At 46.3% G+C, this 25279-nt stretch overlaps 1 protein-coding gene across 3 annotated transcripts in view; it reads right to left on the bottom strand.

The window, feature by feature from the left end:
• Positions 1 to 25279, bottom strand: part of ANKRD52 (ankyrin repeat domain 52) — a 1656133-nt gene that overhangs the window by 909256 nt on the left and 721598 nt on the right. For all 3 annotated transcript variants that reach the window (XM_069653745.1, XM_069653746.1, XM_069653747.1), the window contains one exon: positions 12675 to 12815. In XM_069653745.1, the coding sequence (XP_069509846.1) occupies positions 12675 to 12815 (141 nt within the window). The remainder of the gene's footprint in view (positions 1 to 12674; positions 12816 to 25279) is intronic.

The following is a 25279-nucleotide window of genomic DNA, read 5'->3' as shown; positions in this document are numbered from 1 at the left end:
GACACCAACCAGTCCTGAAGTTCAAGGGCCTGGAGGACTTGCGAGTAAACATCTTGAACTTGTCCTTCCTGAGGAGTTTGTTCAAACCGCGCAAGTCCATGATGGGTCTCAATCCCCCATCTTTCTTGGAAAAGAAAAAATAAGGGGAATACCATCCCTTGTTCCTCTCCAATACAGGCACCAGTTCTATGGCACCTTTCTCCAGCAGGGATTGAATTTCCTGCACAAGGAGAGGATCCGGACTCTTCAAAGAGAGATTCCCCGGTGGATTGTCTCGAGGCCTCTGCCGGAAAGGAAGACAGTAGCCGTGTGTTATGATCTCCAGAACCCACACATCTGAAGAAATGGTGCGCCACTCTACAAGATGCTGGGCCAGCCTTCCCCCAACCGGCGAACCATGGGACATGGCCTCATGACTGAGCTGGAGCGGCTGCGGCGTTGCCTGAGGGCAAAGAGGCAACAGCCCGAGCGGCCTTGGCACCTCGAGTACCTTGTTTTCCACCTCTGGCACTCCTACGGTGGCCCCTTTGACTGGCAGCTTCTCTCGCTTTACCAAAGGATGAGTAATAACGAAAAGGAACCTCCCCTCCATTGCTGTCCCCTAGGACGAAAAGGCTGAGGTTGTCTAACTGCAGCGCCCAATGACTGTGCTGCAGCTTTTGAGGTCTGCAACCTCTCAAGACTCTCGGCAGCCTTGCTGCCAAAAAGACGTTCCCCGTCAAAGGGCATGTTGAGGAGCCGGCCCTGTACATCAGGAGCAAACGACTTCCGCAACCACACAAACCTGCGTATCACGCTGCACGCCGCCATGGACCGGCTGACGCAATCTGCCATGTCTAAACCCGACTGAACGGCCTCACACATGGCATCCTTGCTATCCTGAACCATGGCAAGGAAACCATCCCGTTCGTCCTCTTCGGGAATATGTTCAGCCACCAAGGAAACACAGTTCCACAGAGTGTGCGTGAAATGTGACAAGGCACATATGGAGTTGGCCGACTGAAGCGCCATACCCCCTGCAGAAAACACTTTCTTCGCCCAGCCGTCAAAACACTTGTCGTCCCTATCAGGAGGGATGGTAGGGTACGACGCCTGTTTTGTCGGGGTCGTAGCCGCCTGCACCACCAAACTCTCCGGAGTAGGGTGCGTGGACAAGTAGCAGGGGTCACTACTGGCTGGGCGGTATTTTCGCGGCAAAGACTCTCCGGAGCAGTCCAAGCCGCCGCCACCCTCCTCTGTAGAGCCAATTGAAACGGCAGTACCGGGTCAGTTGGTGGACCAATGTCGAGGATATCCTGAAGAAACTCCCCCGGGGGAGCAGACCATCCTAAGTACTCGGTGATCCTTGACACAAGGCGCCGGTACGAAGAATCGGCATGAGAGCCAGGGTCAGTCCTACAAAACTCCACCTCCGGAGAGGTGTCCAGCCCACTAGCATCATGCAGGGACTGCCTCAAGTCCTCAAACTGGCTATGGCCCGAGAGAATCTCGTCTGGCACCGTGTCAGGCACCATGCCATCATCAGAGCCCTCATCCACCTCTGAAATAAACTCCAGATGGCGGTAAGAAGGCACAGAACTTGAACAAAAGCCATGTTTGACCTTGGCCAGAGCCTTTCTAGGTGGTTCCCCCGAGCCACGGGGTACCCCCGTCGACACAGCCTCGAAAGGCATTTAGGGCGTCGAGTGAATCGGCGTCGACGGCACTGGCAGTCCTCAAGGCCGGGGCCCAGAACGTGTCCCTCGACGGCCGGGACGCCAGTGGCGTCGACGACTTATTCGAAGGCAAGACCTCGAAAGAGTCCGTCGACGAACTCGGCGCCATCAGCGTCGAAGTCTTCCGTGAGGACACCACAGGTTCACACGATCTCAAGCGCGTCGAGGACCTGGACCGGGCATGCCGAGAACGATTCCCCTTGTCCGAGCGGAACCTTTCCCGCGAAACGTGATGACCACTCGAGCCTGAAGGCGTGTGAGCGGTGTCTCTCGGCTGATCATGACCGACCCCACTCGGAGGCGTGGACGGACCAGTTCCCTGCGATTCAAGAATCACCAACATTTTCTTCCCGAAGGAAGCCCATTCCTCTGGTGTCGCATGCTTGGTGGGGTAAGCGACCCGCCGACGGGCGGAGTCCTCGGATGAGGACGGGGAAGGCGACCGATGACGGCGCTTCCGGGAGTGCCTCAAAGAGGCATAGGAGTGGCGAGACCGACTCCGGGACCGAGACCCACTAGACTTTTCGACGACGACGCGGAGAGTCGCCCCTCGAGTCGTCTGTCGAAAGCCCTGCAGACCTCGACTTCCGGGGCTTGGACACACTACCTACCGATAACTTCTTCTTGCGCTCCTGCAAGGCTTTCGACATGAGCGACTGGCAGTCGACACAGTCATCCGTGTCATGGGCCTCCCTGAGGTACCAGAGGCAGGCGTTGTACGAGTACGGGACCGACATCTTGGACCCACAGTCCCCGCACTTCTTAAAGCCCGGACGCGGTGTGGAAGACGAGGTAGACATCTTCACGAAGAAATACTTCACAAACACCAAACGGGTTCGAAGAGCCGAGAAACAACAAACTCCAAAGAGTCGAGGCACGCCGAGATTCCCGAAGCGAACACGTTCGCGGAAAAAACGGAACTGAGGCTACGGGCGTCGTGCGTCCTACTTATAACATCCAGTGACGTCGGCCGTCGGAGGAGGTCCTCGCGGGTGGCGTATCAACGTCATCGACGCAGGACGCAAACGCCGAAGATTTTCCGAAGCAGCACAGCTGTGGTGATTACTGTAAAAGATATGGAATACGTGGAGGACCCAATCCCCTCGAAACAATTTAAAACATTAAAACAGTAGCCAGGAGAGATGGATTTTTGGTAGTAAGATATGGTCTGATTTGATGAAGAAGTTTAGTGACGTGTCCACAGGACTAGCGGACATTCGCAAGGCAGTTTTTCATGGATAGTTCAGAATCCAGTGTAACACCTAGAGTTTTTACTGTTGTGGTAACTGGGATTTGATTGCCCATGATCGAAAAGTGGGAATATTTGAAACCAATTTTCTCAAAGCGAGCGCATGAGTCAAAGATGAGCTCGGTCTTGCCATCATTCAGGGAAAGAATTATAGGCCACCCAATTCTGAATTTCTTTGTAGATGTTATTCACGGTTTTAGAGTCAATGGCATGATGCCCAACAATTCAAAAAGGACCTGGTTATCATCAGCGTAATTGGCATAATGGACACGCAGTCCATCCAGGAGATCAAGAAGTGATCTAATGTCGATATTAAATAGGATGGCGGACAAGGAGGAGCTCTATAGCACACCGCATGAAGATAAAAAAGGGGGAGCTTCAGCTTTCAGAGCCACCACTCTGGATGTTCTAGGACCTAGGAAGGAGGTAATCCAATTGGCTGCCCTTTCCTTAGCAAGTGATGTTGATTAGTCTTTCACGTAAGAAATCATGATCGATAAGGTCAAATGCTACAGAGAGGTCCAACAACATAAGAAAGCAGGGTAGCCTTTTATAACGATACCCGAGATGTTAGACTTGAGATTAAGTAGAGCAGTTTCCGTCCCATGTTGTGGCCTGAAGCCTGACTGATGGAGGCCCAGAAGTTTATTCTCCTCTAATGAGGAGAATAAAATGTGCGACAATCAAAAAGCAATGGAAAGGAATAACTAAGGATTATTCTAAGATGTATTCTAAGGATAACAGGGGAGACAAATGAGTTACCATTAAAAAAACCCTGACTCCAATTTTCCCAGATGACTAGATGGGTCGACTGGGGGAAGGTTTTTTTCCACTGTTGGTTCCAGTGAGAGGTGTACAGGAGCTGAGGGTGCAGGATTCTTACAGTTTGTTTCAGGAGCAGAGTGCAACCCTTGGCAAGTAAGACATGCAGGAGGCACCAATGCAAAACTCTTCACGACACTTCACTAGATGGGGAAGGCGATATCCGGCGACGGGTACCGCAAACAGGCAACAGCAGGCGTCCTTGCAGTTGCGGATTAAGACCACCTTCCAGAGCAGGATCCCTGGAAGCTCAGAGGCTGAAATTCGCGGCAGGAAGGCAACTTATGTCACAAGCGGGCAACTACCGAAGATATTGCGGAACATGCAGAACAGCAACGGTTCTAATGAGGGTGTCCATTGGCGAGCTAGCAAGTCCAATAGGTTGTCCAATGACATTTCCGAAGGCTCAGAACAGACGCATCCTCGAGAAAACACAAGTCCAAGGGTTGAAGCACCACTCAGGGTAATTCGCAGATCAGGTGCCCAGCAGGGCTTTACCAGGCCAAACACAGGAAGGGATGCTGGGCCTCTTCAGGAGTCGTCCACAGATCTTCAGTCAGCTGCTCTTCTTCACAGGATACTCCAACGCTGATCTGATGAAATGGCTGCAGGAATCCTCGTATCTGAAATCCTGGCAGGAGGCAAGTCCAAGCCAAAAATGGTAAGGATATGCACCATTCAATCAGCCAGTAGTGGTCCAATCTGGGACCACTGTGGGCTTCATTCATGCCACACCAAGACTTTCAGGCACCAAGGATTTGGAATTGGACCAGACTGTCTCACCCCCTCCTGGGCCTAGCACACACAAAGGTATCACTAGCCCACAAAAGCAGCAGCTTTCCCGAGAAAGTGATGGACCCTTTTTGGAAGTCTTGACCTGGCAAAGCAGGAAGAAGGCCAAACTACAGTATGGGCAAAGAACAAGCAAAAACCTCATGGTGTGACCTTTTTAGGGCACTAGCCATGTTTGGTAGCCATATGCGGTAAGCGCAAATGTGCACACTAGAAATAACAGAAATCTGCATGAATCATCAATCCAGCGCTGCATTGTGAACCCACACAGCAATCACACAGAGCCAGGATCAGCTTGTGTGCCGTGATACTATTTGAACCTGGAGGACGTCTTTAAAGAGAACACTCAACGTGCCTGACCCTTCTTGGACGAAATAGGAGGTGACTGTATATTTGTGTGCTTTCTACTCAGCCCAAACACACCCCCTATGCAAATATATGCACCTGCGATTTACTCGTTAATAAAATTATACAAGTTAGTAAACTAAACTCCTTTTTCTATTTCCATTGTTTAAGGTGCTCTAAGAGGAGGGTGGCTCCGCCCTTTTCTGCCGTCGGACGTCCTTCCCTTCACGTTAAATACCCTCACCCTGGCGCGCCCGCGCCGCGCACTGCGAAGTACGGACAAGTACTGTTAGCTGTTCGCAGTGCGTGGTGCGGGGAGCGGTCTTTGGCACTTTACTAATGTTGCAACTTTTTTGTTTCTGTTTCAGTTTTCTTCATCATATATTGTTGACAAATGATATTGATTGTTTGGGAAAGACGATCGCCCAGCAAGTAAGCACTTGAATCATGATGAATGTATGCTTGTATACGAGGGATCTTTCTGATGTTAATGCATTCACTGCTACGCTGATACAAACGGCGGTCCTATTTATTTGTATATATTGGTTTGAATAACTGAAAAAAGGAGGGCTGCGTGTCGCTGGGTTGGGGCGTATCCTAGTTGGGATCATATTTTAAACTCGCATTGCAAGGCATCTGCAAATTTATAACCCCACAAAATTAGACAGAACCACAACTAACAATACAGCAAGTTAACAACAATTGAAGTTTAACTTAAAGATGGAGATCACACTCCGTAATGGGAAAGAAATTAAGGACTCTATGTTAAGAGTCCTTCGGTACAAACTCTACTTGCACCGAAATTAATTTAAAAAAACACCAAAATGAAAGTCTGCCTTCCATTCCAAAAGAAAAATGCTCCTTTCTTTCAACGTCCATTCAACTCGCAGACAATACCGACAAAAAGAACTTTCATGCTGAGATTCATGTAAAGACAGCATTATGCTCTCTGAAAGATGTAAATAAAGACATCACGCATGAGCCTTTCGCTGAAAAAGAAAACAAAAAATAAAAACAATGATATACTTGACCAAGAGGCGCAAGAGAACAGTTTTACTCCTGATGTGGACATCTCCATGTTAGCACCTGTTATTGTGACTGATTTAGATAAAAGGGTACGCCTCTCTTTAGGCCCTTAAACGCCAGTATCCACCTTTGGACAATTTCGTGAACATGTCCACTTACATAAATTAAATATTCAGGAACATAGTAATCTTTCACAGAGTTTTTTCCAAAAGGGTGAGGATTTTATTGACAAAATGTCATATCAATCTACTAGCTCCCCCCTACTGCTATATTGGGAATGAAACAAGTAACCTCTTCGGAGAGATATCCACCAAGTACCTCACAAGCTTCGATCCCTGTATTTAGCAACAGTCCGTTAGGGGTGACACCGGTGCAAGCAGAAAGAAAGCTATCAGAAGCATTTGAGAAAGAAACGCACGACTTCCCGGTAATAGCCAGAATCCTTAACTTGTTAGACAAGGGTCATGAATTGACACACACTCTGTTGAAGGATATACAAAATAATACTTCATTAAATTCTGATAAATTACGTAAAATGGAAGGATTTATCCTTGCGCAAGAAGCCTGCCACAAATTCCATTTAGAATGTCCTACAAGAACGGCCGCAATACTTAAACAAGATGGCCTTCCCTCTAAAACATCTACGCATCACTCCACGGGAACACAGACGTGTAATGATCTCTTGCTACACCTGGGATCCCCGAAAACCTTTGCATTTATGGCAAGAATGCAGGCTAATACCATTTCCACGGATGCAAACGAAGATCCGATAGATCTAATGGACGTCGCTAAATCACAATACGACAGGCTGCTGCAGATTGAACAACTACTGTACCACAATAATCCACATTTACATCTTGGAAATATGCCTGAAATGGAGAGACCAACAACAACAGAGCAGGACGTACAGAATTCATCTCCTGATAGCCCCTCGGCTATTTTAGAAATTATTGAGAAGGAGACAGAACTGGAATGAATAGCTGAGGAAGTCGAGAACACAAGCGTATCAGCAGAAGGGATCTATCACATATCAAGAAAGGCAAAAAGAAAATACCAACGGGCATTAAAAAGAAGGCACAAGAAAAGAGCAGACGTAAATGGAACACAGCAAGGAGTAAAACAACTCCAGGTGGCTGCCAAGAAAGGCAAAATACAGAAACAACTGCCCACACCAAAGTCAGATGATCATGCTCTGAACTTAAGTCAGTTAAACGGAGAAAGCAATATAGTACTACAAATACATCCACAAAATGAAAAGGAGAAATGTGTTGTGGAGGAAAAAGAACCCACGGCTCACGAGGAACTCAAGATTGTACAAGCTACTCAAACAAAAATGAAGGCATACTTCACAGAAACACAAATTTAAAAAACAAGCAATACAAAAAAAACAGAATGCAATGTAGGAAGTACAAAACCACCTCTTAAACATGGTATTATGAATAGTGAGATTGTGGAAGCAGTATCCACCATCTTACATAGACAAATTATGACTGCCTCTACCCTAGCACAAACATATGCTGAAATTCACGGTAGTCCAACTGAACAACATACACCTAACACATCTGAAGCAGTGCATAAAACCCAAAGTTCTCCAAACGTAACTAATCTTTCTCAGAGCAAGGATGTTAATAACTTGGAAGTACAATCTACATCTATCCAAGGCGAAAATACAAACAGCCTCTTTACATCAGTAGTCCCACACAAAGCACACATTACAACAAAGAACTGTCAGGCACATGAAAGTAAGTCTCTGCTAAACGATATTGTGCCTGGTGTTGTAGGTAATGTTCCCAACTCTCAACCCTTGACCATCATTGATTCAACCCTCGTGGTATTCAATAACATTCCGGAGTCTATGAGAACTACCATTGGTTGGAAAGGTGATCCAATGATCAACGGGAAGGAACGAATCAATCGCTCCTTCCTAATGAAATCTCTTTATAAAATCCCCCCACTAAGAAATCTAGTCTCCGATGACATTGAAAGCATCCGGTTATCGAATATAAATAATAACCGTATGCTCTCGATCTTGCTTTAACCCATCATTGCAAAATTACTTTGGGAACATAAAACTGATTTAATGATGTTGGGCCTAGAACTATATGCATTCAATGTAGTGGAAGAGGCAATGGACTTTCTTGACTTGCAACCTCTCCCTATTGAAACTGTCGGTAATAACATAAATCAAGCCACATCCAGCATAGATACTTCGAAACAAAGGATGGAACATTTAGCCTCGCTCACTACAGTACTCAATGGCTTATCATGGCTGGAACCCTTGAGAAAAGAGCATCACTAACAAGTTCATTGCAAGCACTTTCATAATTGAAAGAACTAAAAATGATCACGTGGAACTGCTGTGGTTTCAACAACCTTAGAAAATGGTTGTGACATACTCACGTTGACATGTTGCCTCATATATTTCTGGTTCAAGAAACCATGTCCACGTTTGAATTGCACTGTGACGGCTTTACTTCCTTGGTTCACCAAGCAAACGGGGAAGGTGGTGGCAGACCGACAGGGGGATTGGCCATCTTTATCAATAATGTACTTTCCTTTAAGGTGAACCATACCTACCAGTCCGATTTGTTACTCTTGGCAGATGTGACAATTGATTCACTTCACAACTTTAATGTTTTCTTGATCACTTTATACTGGAATCCGTCTTGTATGTCAATTCTACAAGCATGCGAGAAATTTGATGTAGTACTTCAGGAGGCTTATGAAAAATCTCCCCAAGCAGAAATTCTGATTGGAGGAGACTTTAATGCTACGTTCTTATCGGTCTTGGAACTCAATACTAAATACAAATTGAAATTGGGTTCTAGAAATACCTATGAAAAAGGTGAAATGTGGGTCCAACACTTCGAAAGCTATGATTTGTATCCAATTGAACCCGATGGTAGTCATGAGGTATGTACATGGAAAAGAGGGCCACATTCTTCTTAGATTGACTACTTGGAAGGTTCCAAAATTGTATCTCTTTTAGGATGTCTCGCTCTAACACGATTGATCCCAAGCTAGGAGATAATTTAATGATTACCTCCCTATTGAAATGCAATATTGCTAAATATACATGTGATCCCTCGCTATCCATGATTCAGAGCAACAGAATTAGGCTATCAATTGGAACTTAAGTTCCTGTAGGAAAATAACGTTCTTGGTTAATTGAGATCTATAGATAAGTAAAAATCAGTTACCACGGGAAATGGATTCTATTATGCAATGGAATCTAAAAATTATATAATTTCATATAAATTCCATAGCCAGAATGCAAACAGCCCCAGACTCTAACAAATACGAAAGAGCCCAAGGAGAGCCCAATATTCTGGAGTTGAAACTTTAAAAAAACAGAGAACTACGGAAAATAAGAAAGTCCTTTCTGCTCCATGAATCGAGTTGCTTCACTATTGCTAAAAAGAAAATAATTACGTAGTATAAAAACGATGTATCACGAATTCAGGCTTCTATGCTACTGAAACAAAATCAAAACATGGTCACATTGCTATGTAAACGTAACATCAGAGATATATGGAAACAGCTTAGAGTTAGCAACAAAAAAAGCACACTTGGAATTTGATTCAGCAATCGATGGGGCAGCATGGACTTCCTTTTTTCTACTCAAATATAGAATTCCTTCTGAATTCTCACATTTAGTAAGTGTGCCAAAAAGCGAAAACATTCCTGACATCTGCCCTTGGGCTATGCAAGATATTATGTACGCGATAAGTAAGCTAAAAATGTCTAGATGTGCAGGACCCGACGGCTTACCTCCATGTGTGATAAAAAATGATCCGTTATTCTGGGCACAAGTTCTACTACAAAACTTTAAATCGATATATAGAACTAAAAAAATTCCATTATCATGGTATACCTCAATCATTATACCAATTCATAAAAAGGGACCTATTGATAACCCTAAGAACTTTAAGCCCATAGCTTTAATCGATGTCTCTGCCAAAGTATTTTCCATATTGTTTCTGCAAGAAATAGAGATGGTGATTCGCAACACTGATTGCCTTAGCATTGCCCAAGTTGGATTTCGGAAAGCAATGGGGACAACTCTAAATGCGAGCATTTTGGCACATCTGATTGCAACCCATAAAACCCCTGACAAAGCCCCATCTGTGTTGCTTCGCTTGACCTTAAAGCTGCATTTGATTATGTTATTAGAGAAATCTTATGGAAAAAAATGTCGTGTTAACTTTCCAGATCATTTAATAACTCTAATATCCATGCTTCACCATAGAACACATTTTAGGTTAAGAATAACTCAGGAAGGAACCCTAACAGAAGCTATCCCTAGTTGGATTGGGGTGAAGCAAGGTTGCAACATGGCAGCTATTCTTTTCAACTTGTATATGGCCGATGTGGAGCGAAAAAGAATCGTTTGCAGTGCGATTAGAAAACCTTAAACTATCGTGGCTAGCATATGCAGACGACATACTTTTGTTTGACAAAGCGCAATCTGGATTACAGGCAAAGCTAGAGAGCTTCCTTTTGTACTGCAATAATAACAATCTCAAAGTAAATCCCCAAAAATCCAACATCATGATTTATTCAAATCGAAAGAAAATACGCCACTTCACGTGGAATATAGAGACAACACAAATAAAGGTAGTCCCAGAAATGCTTTACCTTGGTTTTAGGGTATCAAATAACACATCCTTAAAAACAACCAAGGAACAATTGATGGGGAAAATGCGACTCCTTAAAGGGCAAATGAAAATGATATATTCTAAATTCTGCAGCTTCTCCCTCATTCCTCTATGAATACTACAATAAGAAAATTGAAGCAAATCTATTATACAGGGTCCAATTACAACTAGAAGATCTGGGACCCCTTCTCAATTCCATACAAGGAACCCTATGGAAGAACGCCCTAGGTTTGCTGCAGTCTTCCAAACGCTATTCTAAGACATGAATTGGGTCTATCTTCGTTAGCAGCACGCTATCATTGGTGTTTATTATCTATATATTTTAAAATGTTGGACCCCCCACATAACTATTTATACTGAATTTGCAAAAATGCTAATTCAAGAACATCCAGCATCTGTATTGAAATTCAAGGTGAGAATGGATAAACTCCTACTTAAAATTAACTTTAGAGCAGATGAGTTAGATGTGAATACAGACAAAATGAAAAAAAAAATATTCGAGAATGATTGGGTCGAATGTATAACACAAGTGCAATCTTACTCATCCTTTGATGAATATGCAGAATTTATTCACCGGCAAAAGCCCAGACTGAACTATTTACTGATGTGTCCTGACAAGACGATTAGGAGAACTTACATGTTATTTTGAATGGATTTAATTCAAACAAAATTAAGAACAAAGCTTTGGAATAAAGATCAATGTGAGATAGGTGATCAATCCTGTAGATTCTGCAAAGGAAACTCAGAATCCTTAAAACATTCATTCTTATATTGTTCTTATTTCGAAAATACACGTGTACTTATGTTAAAAGAATTTACAAATGCTAACACGAGTTTCGCAAGGAACTGTATTTGGAAGCACTGTATGTGGGGAGCGAGTAATACGGCCATAATAGCTACGGCCCGCTTGACAAATCATATTAGAGATGAAATGGAAAAAGATTGTTACTGTGATCATGTTTAAGAATAGAAATGACTCATTCTGAAATGAAAGTATGTTTTTGAGGGCAGATGCTATACAGATGTTTGCAAAAAGTTGTTTTTATATATATGTAACAAAAAAAATGTCTTTTAATGAAGTTATTTGCAAAGGTGTTGTACACCAAAAACAAATATTTTTAATAAAATAAAAAATAAAATAAAAAAATAACAGAAACATTGCCAAAATATGTTTGCTGCCACCAGCTTGTCTTTAGGCACATATAAAAATAACTAGAAATGCCAAATGTATAATACTAGAGAGTGATACAAAAGTACCCGAACTGCATTGCATTGTAAGATGCTGTGTGCAGTGTTAAGAAGTTACCAAAATAGTAAAAGGTAAAAAGACAAAGGGGCCTGATCAGTTTCCCCCTAGCATATAGAACAAAGGGCCAGGGTAGTGAAGCGTAATATTTCACTTCCCTGTAAATAGTCAGGACAAGTTCAAAAGCAAAAAGGTTGGAGGTCCATAGAATGTGGGGGGGCGGCTAAAAGAGAAACATTTAACACTAAGCCCTCACAAGAGGACTTTTAAAAAATGGCCCTAACAATTCGCTTTCACATGCAGAGCAAAATTCATATATTGATCTAGTATATTGCGTGCACATTGAAAGTCATGAAATGTTCACAGTACCTTCAACCAACCTGTCTCAACCCCTGAGTGTATGACCTTGGCTACTTTGCCAAGTTAATCTCAAGGAGAGGCAGGTGGACAAGTAGCAAAACTGGTTGCCGAGTTGAGCTTGGGTATTGCTCACACCATAAGCACAGGAAGGGGAAAATCCTTCCCACATTCACAATCCAAAGGAAATCAGATATGGAGGACAAAGATTACAAAAGAAAACCTGACTAAACTGAACTGAGCAAGGAAATATGGAAACCAAACAAGTCGGTGTAAAGAAAGGGTGGCAAGCAAGCAAAGGTATACTTGAAACTTTGATACAAAAAAATGCAAAATACCATGCCTAACAAAGAGCAAAAGGAGCAAAAAAAAAAACACAAAAAAAACAGGGTTATCCACTCAATCTCCCATCAACATATTCAGTCAGAAATGGCCATGTCAACCTAGTAATAAAAATCTCTTACCTACGGTAAGTGTCCGACGCAGCAGAATAGTGTAAGGGGGCACAACCTCTACTGTCAGTCTCATTAATACTGGCTCCCGCAGTGACCAGTGTCACTGTACACTGATAGCTCCCATTAGCAGCCGCATAGTGCAAAGGAGTTCTGCAGATAAAAGAATTGAGTAGCATGTTACCTCATGGAAAGCTATAATAATTTAAGCAGAAATGACTCACCAGCCCAGAATTGTAGAAAACCTTCATCAAAGTCTGCCGTGCAAGAAGCCCGATGACAAAGTTTACACATAACTTAATGCATCATAGTCACAAGTAGGGAAGCCTGATTTCCAGCACTACATTACACTCAAGTATGAGAGCTAAGGTTTAATGAAGTCAGCACCTATCCTTATTAAAGCACATTTTAAGGCATAAAAAGCACATGGTACAAAATACATATTTTCATCAATCATGTGAACACATTTCAAATCAATGTTTGACAGATTCCCAAAAGTGTTAGCCCCTAAAATTGAGTTTTCATAGTTAAGACGGATTTCTAGAATCTGGCCTGGTGGATAGATTTTAGAAGGCTATCCTAGCTATAGTGAACAGGAAACTCAGAGGTTAGCCAAAGCCCAATCAAGGTAGTTTTTAGAGTGGTCAAGGCTTAGTCTCAGGAGTGTGAGAGTGGACTCAGGAGCCCTCAATAGGTCTAGACAGTAAGGCACACAATACGTCAATTTAGACAGTCAGTTATAAAAATAGTTATTTTAGGCCTTATGAACACACTGAATAATTAATCTAGCGAGGTAGTATTATCAACTTCAGAATACAAATATATACAATCACTGGAAGGTTCCCTTGAGAAACATCAGATAATCAAGACAAAGCAGGTAAGTGTTGAGATGGGTTTCTAGAATCTGGCCTGGTGTACACGTTAGAAGGCCACCCTCGTTATAGGGGAACTCAGAGGTTAGCCAACCCCAATCAAGCTAAGCATGAAGAGTGGGCAAGGCCAAGGCTTAATCTCTGTGAAAGTGGGTGAGATCAAGGGTCCACAATGAGTCCACACTGTGAAGCACACAATAATTTAGTCAGGCAAGTACAAAAATACTCTATTATAGGCCCAAAAACACATACTTGAAAAATGAATCAAGCAGTTAGTAATGTCACTTAATATTCAATTTTCAAACATTCATAAAGTCGCCTTTAGGTTTGTAGAAATGCATACAAAAATGTAGACAACTACAAAGGTAAATAGTGATGCAGTAGAATGAAACCAGTTCACAAGAATTATGCCCGAAATGTATAAGGAACAAGTTACTTACCTGTAACTGTTGTTCTCCAACATGGGTCTGGCATGGATTCACATGCTCATGAATATTCCCCGTCGTCAGGCTGGGAATCCTCGGTAAAGAAAAATCAGTATCAGTTTCGTTTCTGATCTGTCTTTCGTAGTAACCAATCACTGATCTCTGTGTCATACTGACCACAGCCAATGTCTGCCATCTCCCTAAGCCCCGCCTCTGGCAGCCATCTTCAGATTTAGTAGCACGTGAAGTGGCAGTATGACCAAGTGAAGAGCCGCAGAGGGGTAGGCGGGAGGGTTCGCATGTGAATCCATGCCAGACCCATGCTGGAGAACATCAGTTACAGGTAAGTAACTTGTTCCTTCTCCAGCATGGGGTCTGGCATGGATTCACATGCTCATGAATAAAAGAATACATAGCAGTACACACATGCACAACCACGGGAGGTGGCAACAGGCTCAACATTAAGCAATACAACAACTCAACATTAAGCATCTCTTACCTTCTCACCAGGCTCACCTTCGGCGAACAGGTTGCGCAGCACTGCTTGGCCGACCCTGGACTCCTCCCTGGATTCCCGGTCGACGCAGTAGAATTTCGTGAAGGTGTGCGTCGACCTCCACGTAGCAGCCCTGCAGATGTCCAGCAGGGGTACACCAGATAGGAACGCCGTGGTAGCTGCGATCGCTCTGGTGGAATGGGCTCTCGGACGGCCGGGCAGCGGTCGGTTTGCCAACCGATGACAGTACATGATACAGCCGTAGAGCCATCTGGAAATGGAAGCCTTTGAGAGAGCCTTCCCCTGATTGACAGGTCCAAAGTTCACAAAAAGTTGTGACGTCTTCCGAAAACTCTTCGTGCGGTCCACGTAGAACTTCAGCGCTCTAGCCACATCCAGCGAGTGCAAAGTCCTTTCAGCCGGCGACGAAGGCGACGGGAAGAAAACAGGCAACACCAAGGGTTTGTTGAGGAGGAAGTCCGACGGCACCTTGGGCATGAAGGAGGGGTGTCGTGAAAAGTCAAGTACGGGGGCTTGCAGGAAAGGGCCTGGATCTCTCCCACCCGTCGTGCGGAGGTGATGGCCACAAGAAACGCTGTTTTCCACGACAAGAACTTCAACGGAGCCGAGTGCAGAGGCTCGAATGGAGGTCCCATGAGCTTGGTCAGCACCACATTGAGCTCCCACGCCGGGGCCGGAGCCTTCACCGGCGGGAACGATCTGAACAGTCCCTTCATGAATTCCTTCACCAGACGATGAGACCACAAAGACGTCCGTCCCGTGGTTCTGGTGTACCGGGATATCGCAGCAAGATGAATCTTGATGGAAGCGTGCGCCAGTCCAGCCTTGGCCAGCGTCAGGTACGGCAGTACTTGAGGAGCCGTAATCCGTAGAGGGTTAATCTTCTGTGTGTGGCACCAGACAGAGAACCTCTTCCATTTGTGTCCGTACCATTTAAGAGTTGAGGACGCCTTGTCCTTTGCAAGAACCTCTCTGCAGTCGGCCGGTATGTCGTAACCTCCAAACTCTAACGCTGCAGGAGCCAGACCTGCAAGTTCAGCGACTTCGGGTCGTGATGAGAGGATGGCGCCTCCTTCCCTGGAGAGAAGATCCGCGTCCACTGGCAGCTTGATTGACGGGGACAAGACCAGAAGGTCCGGGAACCATATCTGCCTCGGCCACGCAGGTGCGACGAGGATCATCCTGCACCGTGTCCTCTTGAGCTGGTTGATGAGCCGGATCAGTAGCGGCAATGGAGGGAACGTGTATAGGAACAGGCCCTCCCAGGGGAAAGAGAAAGCATCGCCCATGCTCCTCGGCTGGGGAAAACTTGCTGGCGAACCTCCGGCACTTGGAGTTCGTCGCCGTCGCGAACAGATCGATCTGGGGTGTGCCCCACCGTCGGAAGAGGCGGCCCACTAGATCCTGTCGTAGCTCCCACTCGTGGCACGAGCGCAGGTCACTGCTGAGCGAGTCGGCGATGGTGTTTTTTATTCCTGCCAGATGAAACGGCACCAGAAACATCCCTTGGGCGACGGCCCAATGCCACAGATCCTGCGCCTCCTTGGACAGGGCTGGGGATCTGGTACCACCCTGCTTCTTGATGTAGAACATGGTGGTGGTGTTGTCGGTGAAGATCCTCACCACCTTGCCCTTGAGGGACGGAAGAAAGCACCTGAGGGCCCAAAACACTGCCCGAAGCTCCAGGATGTTGATATGGAGGGACTTCTCCGTCGGAAGCCAAAGGCCTCTCGCGTGCAGATTTTCAGTGTGCGCTCCCCACCCTTCCAGGGAGGCATCCTTGGTCACTGTCTTCTGGTGGACCGGGGTCTGGAAGTCCATGCCCGCTGTCAGATGCACGTGGGTGCGCCACCACCGGATCGCTCGTCGGAAGCTCTCGTCGAGTGTGATCCTGTCCTCGAAGCTGCCCGTCGTCTGAATCCAGCGAGCGTCCAGGAACTCCTGTAACGGGCGCATCCGAAGCCTGCACATGCGGATGAGATAAATGCAAGAAGACATCATTATGAGGAGGGATTTGATGGACCTCACCCTGGCCGCGTCCGCAACAAGCATCCGCTGCACCTTGCCCAAGATGGCCCTCGTCCTTTCCTCCGACGGAGAGGCCAAAAGCGCCACTGTGTCGAGTTTCGCTCCCAGAAACAGTGCGTCTTGCGCGGGCACCAGGTGGGACTTGGCGTAGTTTATGGAGAATCCCAGGTTCGTGAGTAGTTGGACGGTCCTCGCCGTGTGCTCCGCGGCGAGTTCCCTTGTCTTTGCTCGGATGAGGAAGTCGTCCAGGTAGGGGTAAACGTGGATCCCCACCAGGTGCAGCCGCACCGCCACCGGTGTGAGGCACTTGGTGAACACCCTGGGTGCCGACCTCAATCCGAAGGGAAGGGCTCTGAACTGGTAGTGACGCCCTTGGACCACGAATCTGAGAAACTTTCAGTGTCCCTTTAGGATGGGGATATGGAAGTAGGCATCCGCCAAATCCAACGACGACAGGAAATCGCCCTCCTCCAGCTGACCCAGGACATGCTGGAGGGTGACCATCCGGAACTTCTGTGCCTTGATGAATTTGTTCAGTCGGCGTAGGTCCAGGATGGGACGCCATCCTCATGTCTTCTTCTTCACGAGGAAGTATCTTGAGTAAACTCCGGAGCCCCGAAGCCTCTTTGGGACGAGCTCGATGGCGCCTTTCTTGAGCATCACCTTTACCTCCAAGAGAAGTTGAGGGACGTGATGTTCCTTCCAGGCCACAGGGGGGTGGGGGACGCGCGGGCACTTCTTTAGAAACGTGAGCGCGTGACCCTGGGCCAGGGTGTCCAGCACCCAACGGTCGGCCGACCTCCCACCGGGGTGCTTCGGTGTGGGCCTGACCCCACGGCCGGTTCAGTCCTGCTTCGACGAGGCTTTGCCGCCTTGTCCTCCCTGGCGACGACAGCGGGGTCCGCCCGACTTGCCTCGTCCCCTGTAGGCTTCCTGGGACGACGAACGGGCCGCTTGACGATAGGTGGAAAATCTGCCGCCGGAACCTTTGGAGGCACCCTGCTTGCCTCCGGTGCTCCAAAAGGGCGGCCGTCGTTGCTGGAGAACACCAAGAGCCCGGGCCGTCTCCGTGTCCGTCTTGATGGCTTGTAGGGAGTCGTCCACTGTTTTCCCAAACAGGTTGCTCCCGACGAACGGCATGTCCAAAACTCTGGTCTGCACGTTCTGCCGGAAGTCTGTTGCCTTGAGCCACCCACACCGTCTAAGGCACACTCCGTTGCCCAACTGGCGAAACCCAGTGTCAGCGATGTCCGTCGCTATCGTAATGGCGTGGTCCGACGCCACTTCTCCTTCCTGCAAGATCTAGCTTAAGGGGACTTAAGTAACACTTTAGCCTTACAAGGATCCTCAGCAGAGCAGCACTGGGAGGCCTCGGATGTTTAGTCAACATATTTGAACCAGTCTCAAAATTAGCCTCCAATGGAGGAACCTCAGACAAGCCGGTCAGTGACCCCCCCCCCTTACCTCACCGACAAGACCCTTTGACAAAGCCTCTCAGATCTGTCGATATAGACTTCAGCCTCCAAAAGAGGAACCTCAGGTTTCAACCTGGTTACAGCGGTGAAAGCTCCAGAAAGGGAGACCTCAGGGTGAACCCTGGTATCCCAGCACCCAGCCGAACTGGGCTTAACTTTAGCACTGTCAGAGTGAAGGGCAAATGATCCAAATCAAGGGCACAACCTCTAAAGGTATGGCACCGCTGGGGAGGGCGTATAGTCAGAGGTCACATGCTTACACGACCGGGAATGGTCACATTCTGTTACACTAGCGGGAAACAGGAGGGGGGGTGGGGGGAATCCAGATTCTTGGAATGGGAGTTCCCATGTGGGGGCAGGTCGGGCAGTTACTAGGGTCTGGCTCTCGTGATCGCATAGCGAGGGGGGCTGGGTGCCAGCTGGACCCACCCAGCGAGGCGAAAGGGGACAGCGGGGGGCACGGGAGAAGGAGCAAGAAGTTTGTAGCGGAGCATATAGGGGACGGGGAGACCTGACCGAGAACCAGGAAAGGAAGAGTGGGTTGGCCCCGGGGGGTATAGCATACTTCCACTGATATCCTTTTAGGAAAACAAAAATGGCACAATCGACTAAAGACACTATCGCTAAACATTAATGGCCTCAACACCCCGCTCAAACGGGGAAAAAAATGAAGAGGTACCTCAGGCGAGAAGACCCACATATAATCACACTGCAAGAGATGCACATACAAACGCTGGACACTCACAGGATGAAATTCTGGGGATACAGGAGAATCTTCCAGGCCACTCAACCATGTAAAAAGGGAGGTGTGCTTATAGCGCTGAGGGATGGGCTTGATTTAGCCAGAAAACACACAGACAAGGTAGATACCTTGCAGTCGCATTAGAAGGGAGGGCAGGGGAGGCCTACATGATTGCGACACTCTACGCCCCGAACACAGGCCAAGACTCTTGTATACAGAAGGCACTCGCACGTCTAGAAAAATGTACAAAATCTCCCATCATTCTGACAGGAGACTTTAACTTGGCATGGGACCCCAGCATATACAGAAGCACCAAAACCCAGAGCACACTGGCACTGCCATCCAGACACCACAAACGGAAAATACAGCAACTAGACCTAGTGGACACATGGAGAACAATGCAAGGGGATAGAGGGGGGTTCACTTTTTAATCGCGCCCATAGATCACATTCCAGCATCGATTATGTCTAGCTCTCCAACACTCTAATGGGCAAGGCCTTGGAACCGTCACTGCGGGCTACCACTCTTTCGGACCACGCACCTATGACCATAGAATTAGTAAGGAACAGGGGGCCGTCGGGACTCTGGAAATGGAGATATCCGGCCCACCTTTTCAGAGACACAACCCTAGCCCGGGAAGTGTTGGAGGAAATTGAAAGATACGCTGAGACCAATAAGGTGGGGGCACCACCTGGCAAACCTGGTGGGACGCACCCAAAACGACACTGAGGGGCAAGATCATAGCCATAAAAGCTAGGCGCGCAAGGGAAATGAGACTCTAAGAAGCCAATCTAGAAACAAAACTAAAAGAGTTAATGGCTAAAATGGGGCCGAAGCAAACCCCTGCGATGAAGAGAGAATACAGGGCGATTCAGGGCCAGTTAGACACCATACAGACGAGGGCAGCAGAGCGTAACCTGCTTCGCCTAAAACAAAGATTATGCGTGAAAGCTAATAAATCAGACCGTTTGCTGGAAATAATGTTAATGAATGAACAGAGGGACAGGTCAATTCTGAAAATCAGGCTGCAGGGGGACCAGATGAGCACTAAAAATGAAGACCTAGAAAAGGAGTTTGTGAAATTCTATTCTAATTTGTACAGCTCCGAATTACCGTCCTCCCCGGATATCCAGGAGTCTTATCTGAGGGGACATTCGCTTAAACAGAATAACCAGAAAGGAAAGGGACACTAGATGGGAAAATCACCAGGGGTGGACTGGCCAAGACGGAACTCTGGAGATTTCCCGGTGGGCCTCTGCACCCTGGGCCTCTTTTCTCTGGTATTTCCAAATTTTCTCATAGGAAAAGCAAGGGGCTTGCTGAAAATGTGTAATTTGGGGCCACTTTGAACTTTATTTCCAGGGCCTCTTTTGGTCCCCAGTAATTATTTCCAGGGCCTCTTTTAGTTCCCAGTCCAGCCCTGAAAATCACTAGGGACGAAGTCAGGGCGGCCATAAAATCACCGGGTTATGACAGGCATGTGGCGGAGTTCTATCAACTACATAAAGAGATTCTAATCCCACATTTTACTAATCTGCATAATTATATAGAAGAATCCAAAGCACTACCAAGCACCCTGGAGGAGGCCAAAGTCATACTAATTCCAAAAAAGGGGAAGGACCCGACTGAATGAGGGTCGTACCGCCCCATTGCATTAATAAATGTTGATGCAAAAATCCAAACTAAAATCCTGGCCAACAGGCTCAAATGGATCCTTCCTAGACTAGTGCATGCAGATCAATTGGGTTTGGTGAGGGGCAGGCAAACGGGAGACAACATAAGGATAGCTCATCTGATCGAAAAAGCCCAGAAGGGTATCCCCCCCCGCTCTCCTCCTAGCCGTGGATGCTGAACAAGCCTTCAACCGAGAGGAGTGGGGATTCCTCTTCGCTAATATGAAAAAGATGGTCTTTAGCCCGCACTTCCTACGGAGAGTCGAGGCAGACTACCAGCGCCCACTCCTGCGGCTCGCAATAAATGGGCATATATCGGAACCGATCCAAGTAGAAAGGGGCACGAAACAGGGCTGCCCACTATCTCCCATCCTGTATGCTCTACACTTAGAACCCTTCCTGGCAGCCATAAGGAGCAAAAATAACATAGCAGGCATATTTTTCAGGGGGGTTCCACACAAAATAGCCGCCTTTGCAGATGACATGATTCTGTCCATAACCCAGCCAAACACCTCCCTGGGGGCTGTTCAAAATGAGTTGGACCGATTTGGGGCCGCAGCAGGGTTAAAGGTTAATATAAGCAAGTCCGAAATCCTCAACCTCACACTCTCCCGGCAGGACTTAGAGAATCTCAAACTTAACTACCAATATAGATGGGTAGACAACTCCATCAAGTACTTGGGTGTAAACCTGACCAATTCTGTGAGTGGCTTCTATCAAGCTAACTTCCCACCCTTGCTACAGAAACTTAAAACAAAATTGGTTGACTGGGGGCCGCTAGCAGTCTCCTGGATGGGCCGCATCAATGTCTTGAAAATGGTGGTTCTGCCGCAAATCCTCTACCATTTCACAGCCCTCCCGATTTGCATACCACCCGCTTCTTCCAAAACCTCCATAGGGTGACCGACAACTCCCTCTGGAACAACAAACCACCGAGAGTGGCAACAAAACCGATGAGAACTCCAGTGGGGAAGAGGGGTCTGGGAGCGCTGGACTTCAGAGCCTTTTTCATAGCCACTCAAATAAGGGTCATTAGAGACTGGCAGATGGACAATAGGGGGAAAATATGGAGACCCATAGACAGAGCTGTGAACGGGTCATTATTGGAGGAGGTCCTATGGAAGCCAAGGCCAGACAGACCAGCACAAATGTATGCAAGCCTGATCCCAGGAACTGTGGCAGATCATGGGACACTGCGGTGAAAAAAGTGTGAATTACCACCATCCCCTCTACATACACGCCACTCTTCGGGAACTCCCAGTTGACCCCTGGCCTCAACCACTCCACATTCCAAGCATGGCACCGAGGGGGATACCAAAGAGTGAGGGGCATGTTCATCGACTCCCAGATCAAAACCTTTGAACAATGCAAAGCAGACTTCAACCTAAGTGAAAACCAGCCATTTCCCTATGCCCAACTGCGGCACTGGCTGACTCACCCGGAAATGAAACCTGCAGTGACTCGCGACCTTACGCCTTTCGAGAAATACTTAAATACAGACGCAGGAGACAAAGTAGTGGCGAACATCTACAAACTCATTAAAGAAGGGTAGGCCCTGCCTACCAGACTGTATATCGGGAAATAGGAGGCCGCAACTGGAACTACACCTGACATGGCAGAATGGGCAAAATTAAGAAGCCACATAACAAGACTGACGAGATCAATCCAAATCAGAGATATCTGGATGAAGCTATTAGTACAATGACACCTAACTCTGGCTAGGCTCCATAAGATTTACCCGAAGGTCTAACAGCAATGCTGGAGGAATTGTGGACAGACCGGCATATGGTGGTCCTGCCCAAAAATAGCCCAATTCTGGGGGACAATTCACTCCACGATCAAGCAGGTGTTGGAGATTAAAATCACGGGGAACTGTTGTTTAGCCATGGTATGGCTCAACGGGGCCCTGGGGGAAATCAAGTCAAACCGCACGGAAACTCTACATCATCCTCATGACGCCGGCGGCCCTGGTCCTAGCCCAAAAATGGAAATCGATACAACCTCCCTTAGATCACAAATGGATTGAGAAAATATGCCCACTCCTCGCATTGGAATGGTTAACGTACTCGCTGCAGGGAGATCACTTAAAGTTTAACACAGAAGGGTCAGCCCGGATGAAGTACTTAAAGGATGGCGCCCGTCAGGCATGGTGCCTGAGGGCTATGTCCCTCCTAGGAATAATTCCCAATCAGGAGGACGAGGACTTGTAAGACCAACAGGAATCAGAGCCTTACTGTGAAGAAAAGGGCTACCAATCAGATGGGGTAATCCTACCCGCCCGCTAAAGACGCTTATGAACTGCTCTGGACCATGGGATGGGGGAGGGAAGAGGGGAAAGGGGGGGAGAGGAGCGTTTATTGTCGATGTTGTTTGCATCAGAAAAATGTTAATAAAAATGTATTGGAAAAGAAACATGTATATATTATTATATTCTATTAAACCCTCCTTTTAGCCTAAGCTAATTCCTTTTTGCTTAGATCAGTTAGACTTTCAAAATCTATGTCCATTAAATCCTGAATAAGCATTTCTTCCATCATCATTGTATTAATTTACAACTATCCATGCATGGGGAGGGGCTCCATTCTTTTTACTACCCCAACACAGCGCTGAGGTAAAGGGAACAACATACAGGACTCCACTAAAGACCACAGCAACCTAATATTAAGGCAAATACCCCTAATATAGATGGCAATTTCCGTTCCCAATCCTTTACAAGTTCCAAAACCATTGGGACCAGCTGCTCTCCTGCCAGACTTCCTAACGCACTGCTTCTCCTAATACGTGTAATCGATCAGTAGCATCAACGATATCGCTAGCGCTATCGGGTGTATAGGTACAGCAAGAGGAGCCCATTATTTTACATCCCCCTCCTTTTGCAGCTGTGAGAATGTCCAACAAATCCTTTTTTTTAAGTGCCACCAATCTAATAGCGTTCTGTTCAGTTGTTAAATTCACAAATCTATACGCAATCTCATTCAACATACGTTCTATTAGTCTACGAATGCTTCTGGAGTTAAGGGAAACCCCTAACAATGGTATTATTCATTTCCCGAAATCGGCTGCTACGTGGGCATCCATATCAGTCTGGTCCACTTCTCTTTTCCCTCTCTGCAGTTTTGCGCGCTGATATATACCATCTATGGAGGCCACTTAAAATCCAGGAAATACATTAGCAAGGTAGCATATGCCTGTCCAACCCTTCTTCAACCACTCTCATGCTTTCCCGTACCAATTCCCATAAGGAAGAATGGAATTGGTATAATTGGTATAGTCAACGATTGTATCAAAAGAATGCATATTTGTGTTCCTATAGCAAATGGAGGCTCTCCTATTAATGAGTGGAATAAAGGCTATGTAACATTCATATAAGAGGTATAAGATCTCCATGGAAGGTTACACACCATTCTAAGACTTGAACAATGGCTATTAAGAGTGTTATAACCTATTTCAGGGTTTTTAATCGTGTTAACCATTATCCTTCCAGGAGGGGCACATGCTCTATCCCAATCATTTATGAACCTGCTATGAGGCAGAGAAAGTCCAGCACATATTGATCGATTAACTGGGACTGCATAATAGGGTATTCATATCATCTCCACTTTGCGGGACATGTGAACAAAGCCAACAATTTGTTCTATAAATAGCTTTTTGAACTTTGTCCAAAACATGTAAGCATGAATTATTTTGGTAACCATATCTCTGAAATACATCCAAGAGATGAGTATGGGTTAAAATATGTGGGGTAAACGGGAGCTTGGTAGTGGCTTCAGTGTCATAGGGGAGAAGTGTCTTTAAAAGATGTACAGAATCTTTTTCTAGGAACCAAAAGAAAGTCGAAAGTCCCATCACTAAAATCGTACAAAATGTCATTATTACTATTCGTTCTTTCACGGTCCATATTTTTTTGTGAGCGAGAAGGCAGAGTCACTTCATTGATTTTCATTTGAATTTGATCAAGTGGATGCAACTCCATAATGCAGGTTTTCTTTAGTCCTTGGATAATCCCTTACCTCTTGGTGTGCACAGTTCTCAGAACATGCTGATTTCTTGTGGGTGCAAGGCTGACCTCCATATTAAAACCGCACTTTATAGGTTGCGGTGGGCAATCCTATTCCTTCCTGCATCTTAAATTGTATCTAATCATTCCTGAGATAGGGTGTCTAGTCAAAGGATCGAATCTAAAGGGTTGACAGGTCAAAGGATCGACACCAAAGGGTCGACAGGTCAAAGGATGGAATTTTTTTTTAAATTATATATATTTTTTTAGGTTTTCGTTTAGGGAAAAAACGTGGTTTTTAGCAAAAAAAAAAAGGGGGTGGGGGACCCCCCCCAAAAAAAAAAAAAGTGAAACAAAAAATAAATTCAATCCTTTGACCTGTCGACCCTTTCACTGTCGAGCCTTTGACTGGCAACCCTGGGATAGTATGTTCTTCGAACAAGGTGGGGGTCTGTATTGAAGACTTTATATTGAATTTTTACAGATTTTCAGGGGTGCAAGAATCTTTCATTTCAGGCGAAGGAGGATGATCTCCATCAGAGGGGGAGGGCAAAGGAACCAATTTGATGTGAGCAGTGTGGATCCAATGCCTTTTCCTTTCTACTCAAGCTGCAGTTCCTAGCCAACGTGGTTCCAGTGCAGTGCTTCTTTGAGAAATGTCGACCATCACCAGGTCACCAGGTCACCAGGTCACCAGGTTTCACTCAATGTCCTTCTTGCAAATTCGTGTCCGGCAAGCTATTCTTCACCTGCTGGTGGATAGAACACAATTGGTCAGTCAATTGTTTACAATAATAAACAAGCAGTTGGTGCTCTATGTCCTTCAGTGATCCCCAAAAATTGGTTTGTCTGCTCATAACTGTTTCTTAAGGGGATAAACCTGATTTG

The sequence above is a fragment of the Ambystoma mexicanum genome, chromosome 3q (assembly GCF_040938575.1).
Source record: "Ambystoma mexicanum isolate Mex_15411 chromosome 3q, UKY_AmexF1_1, whole genome shotgun sequence".
NCBI lineage: Eukaryota > Metazoa > Chordata > Amphibia > Caudata > Ambystomatidae > Ambystoma > Ambystoma mexicanum.
The sequence above is the reverse complement of the archived record's forward strand: the minus strand, read 5'-3'. Positions and strand labels throughout refer to the sequence as shown.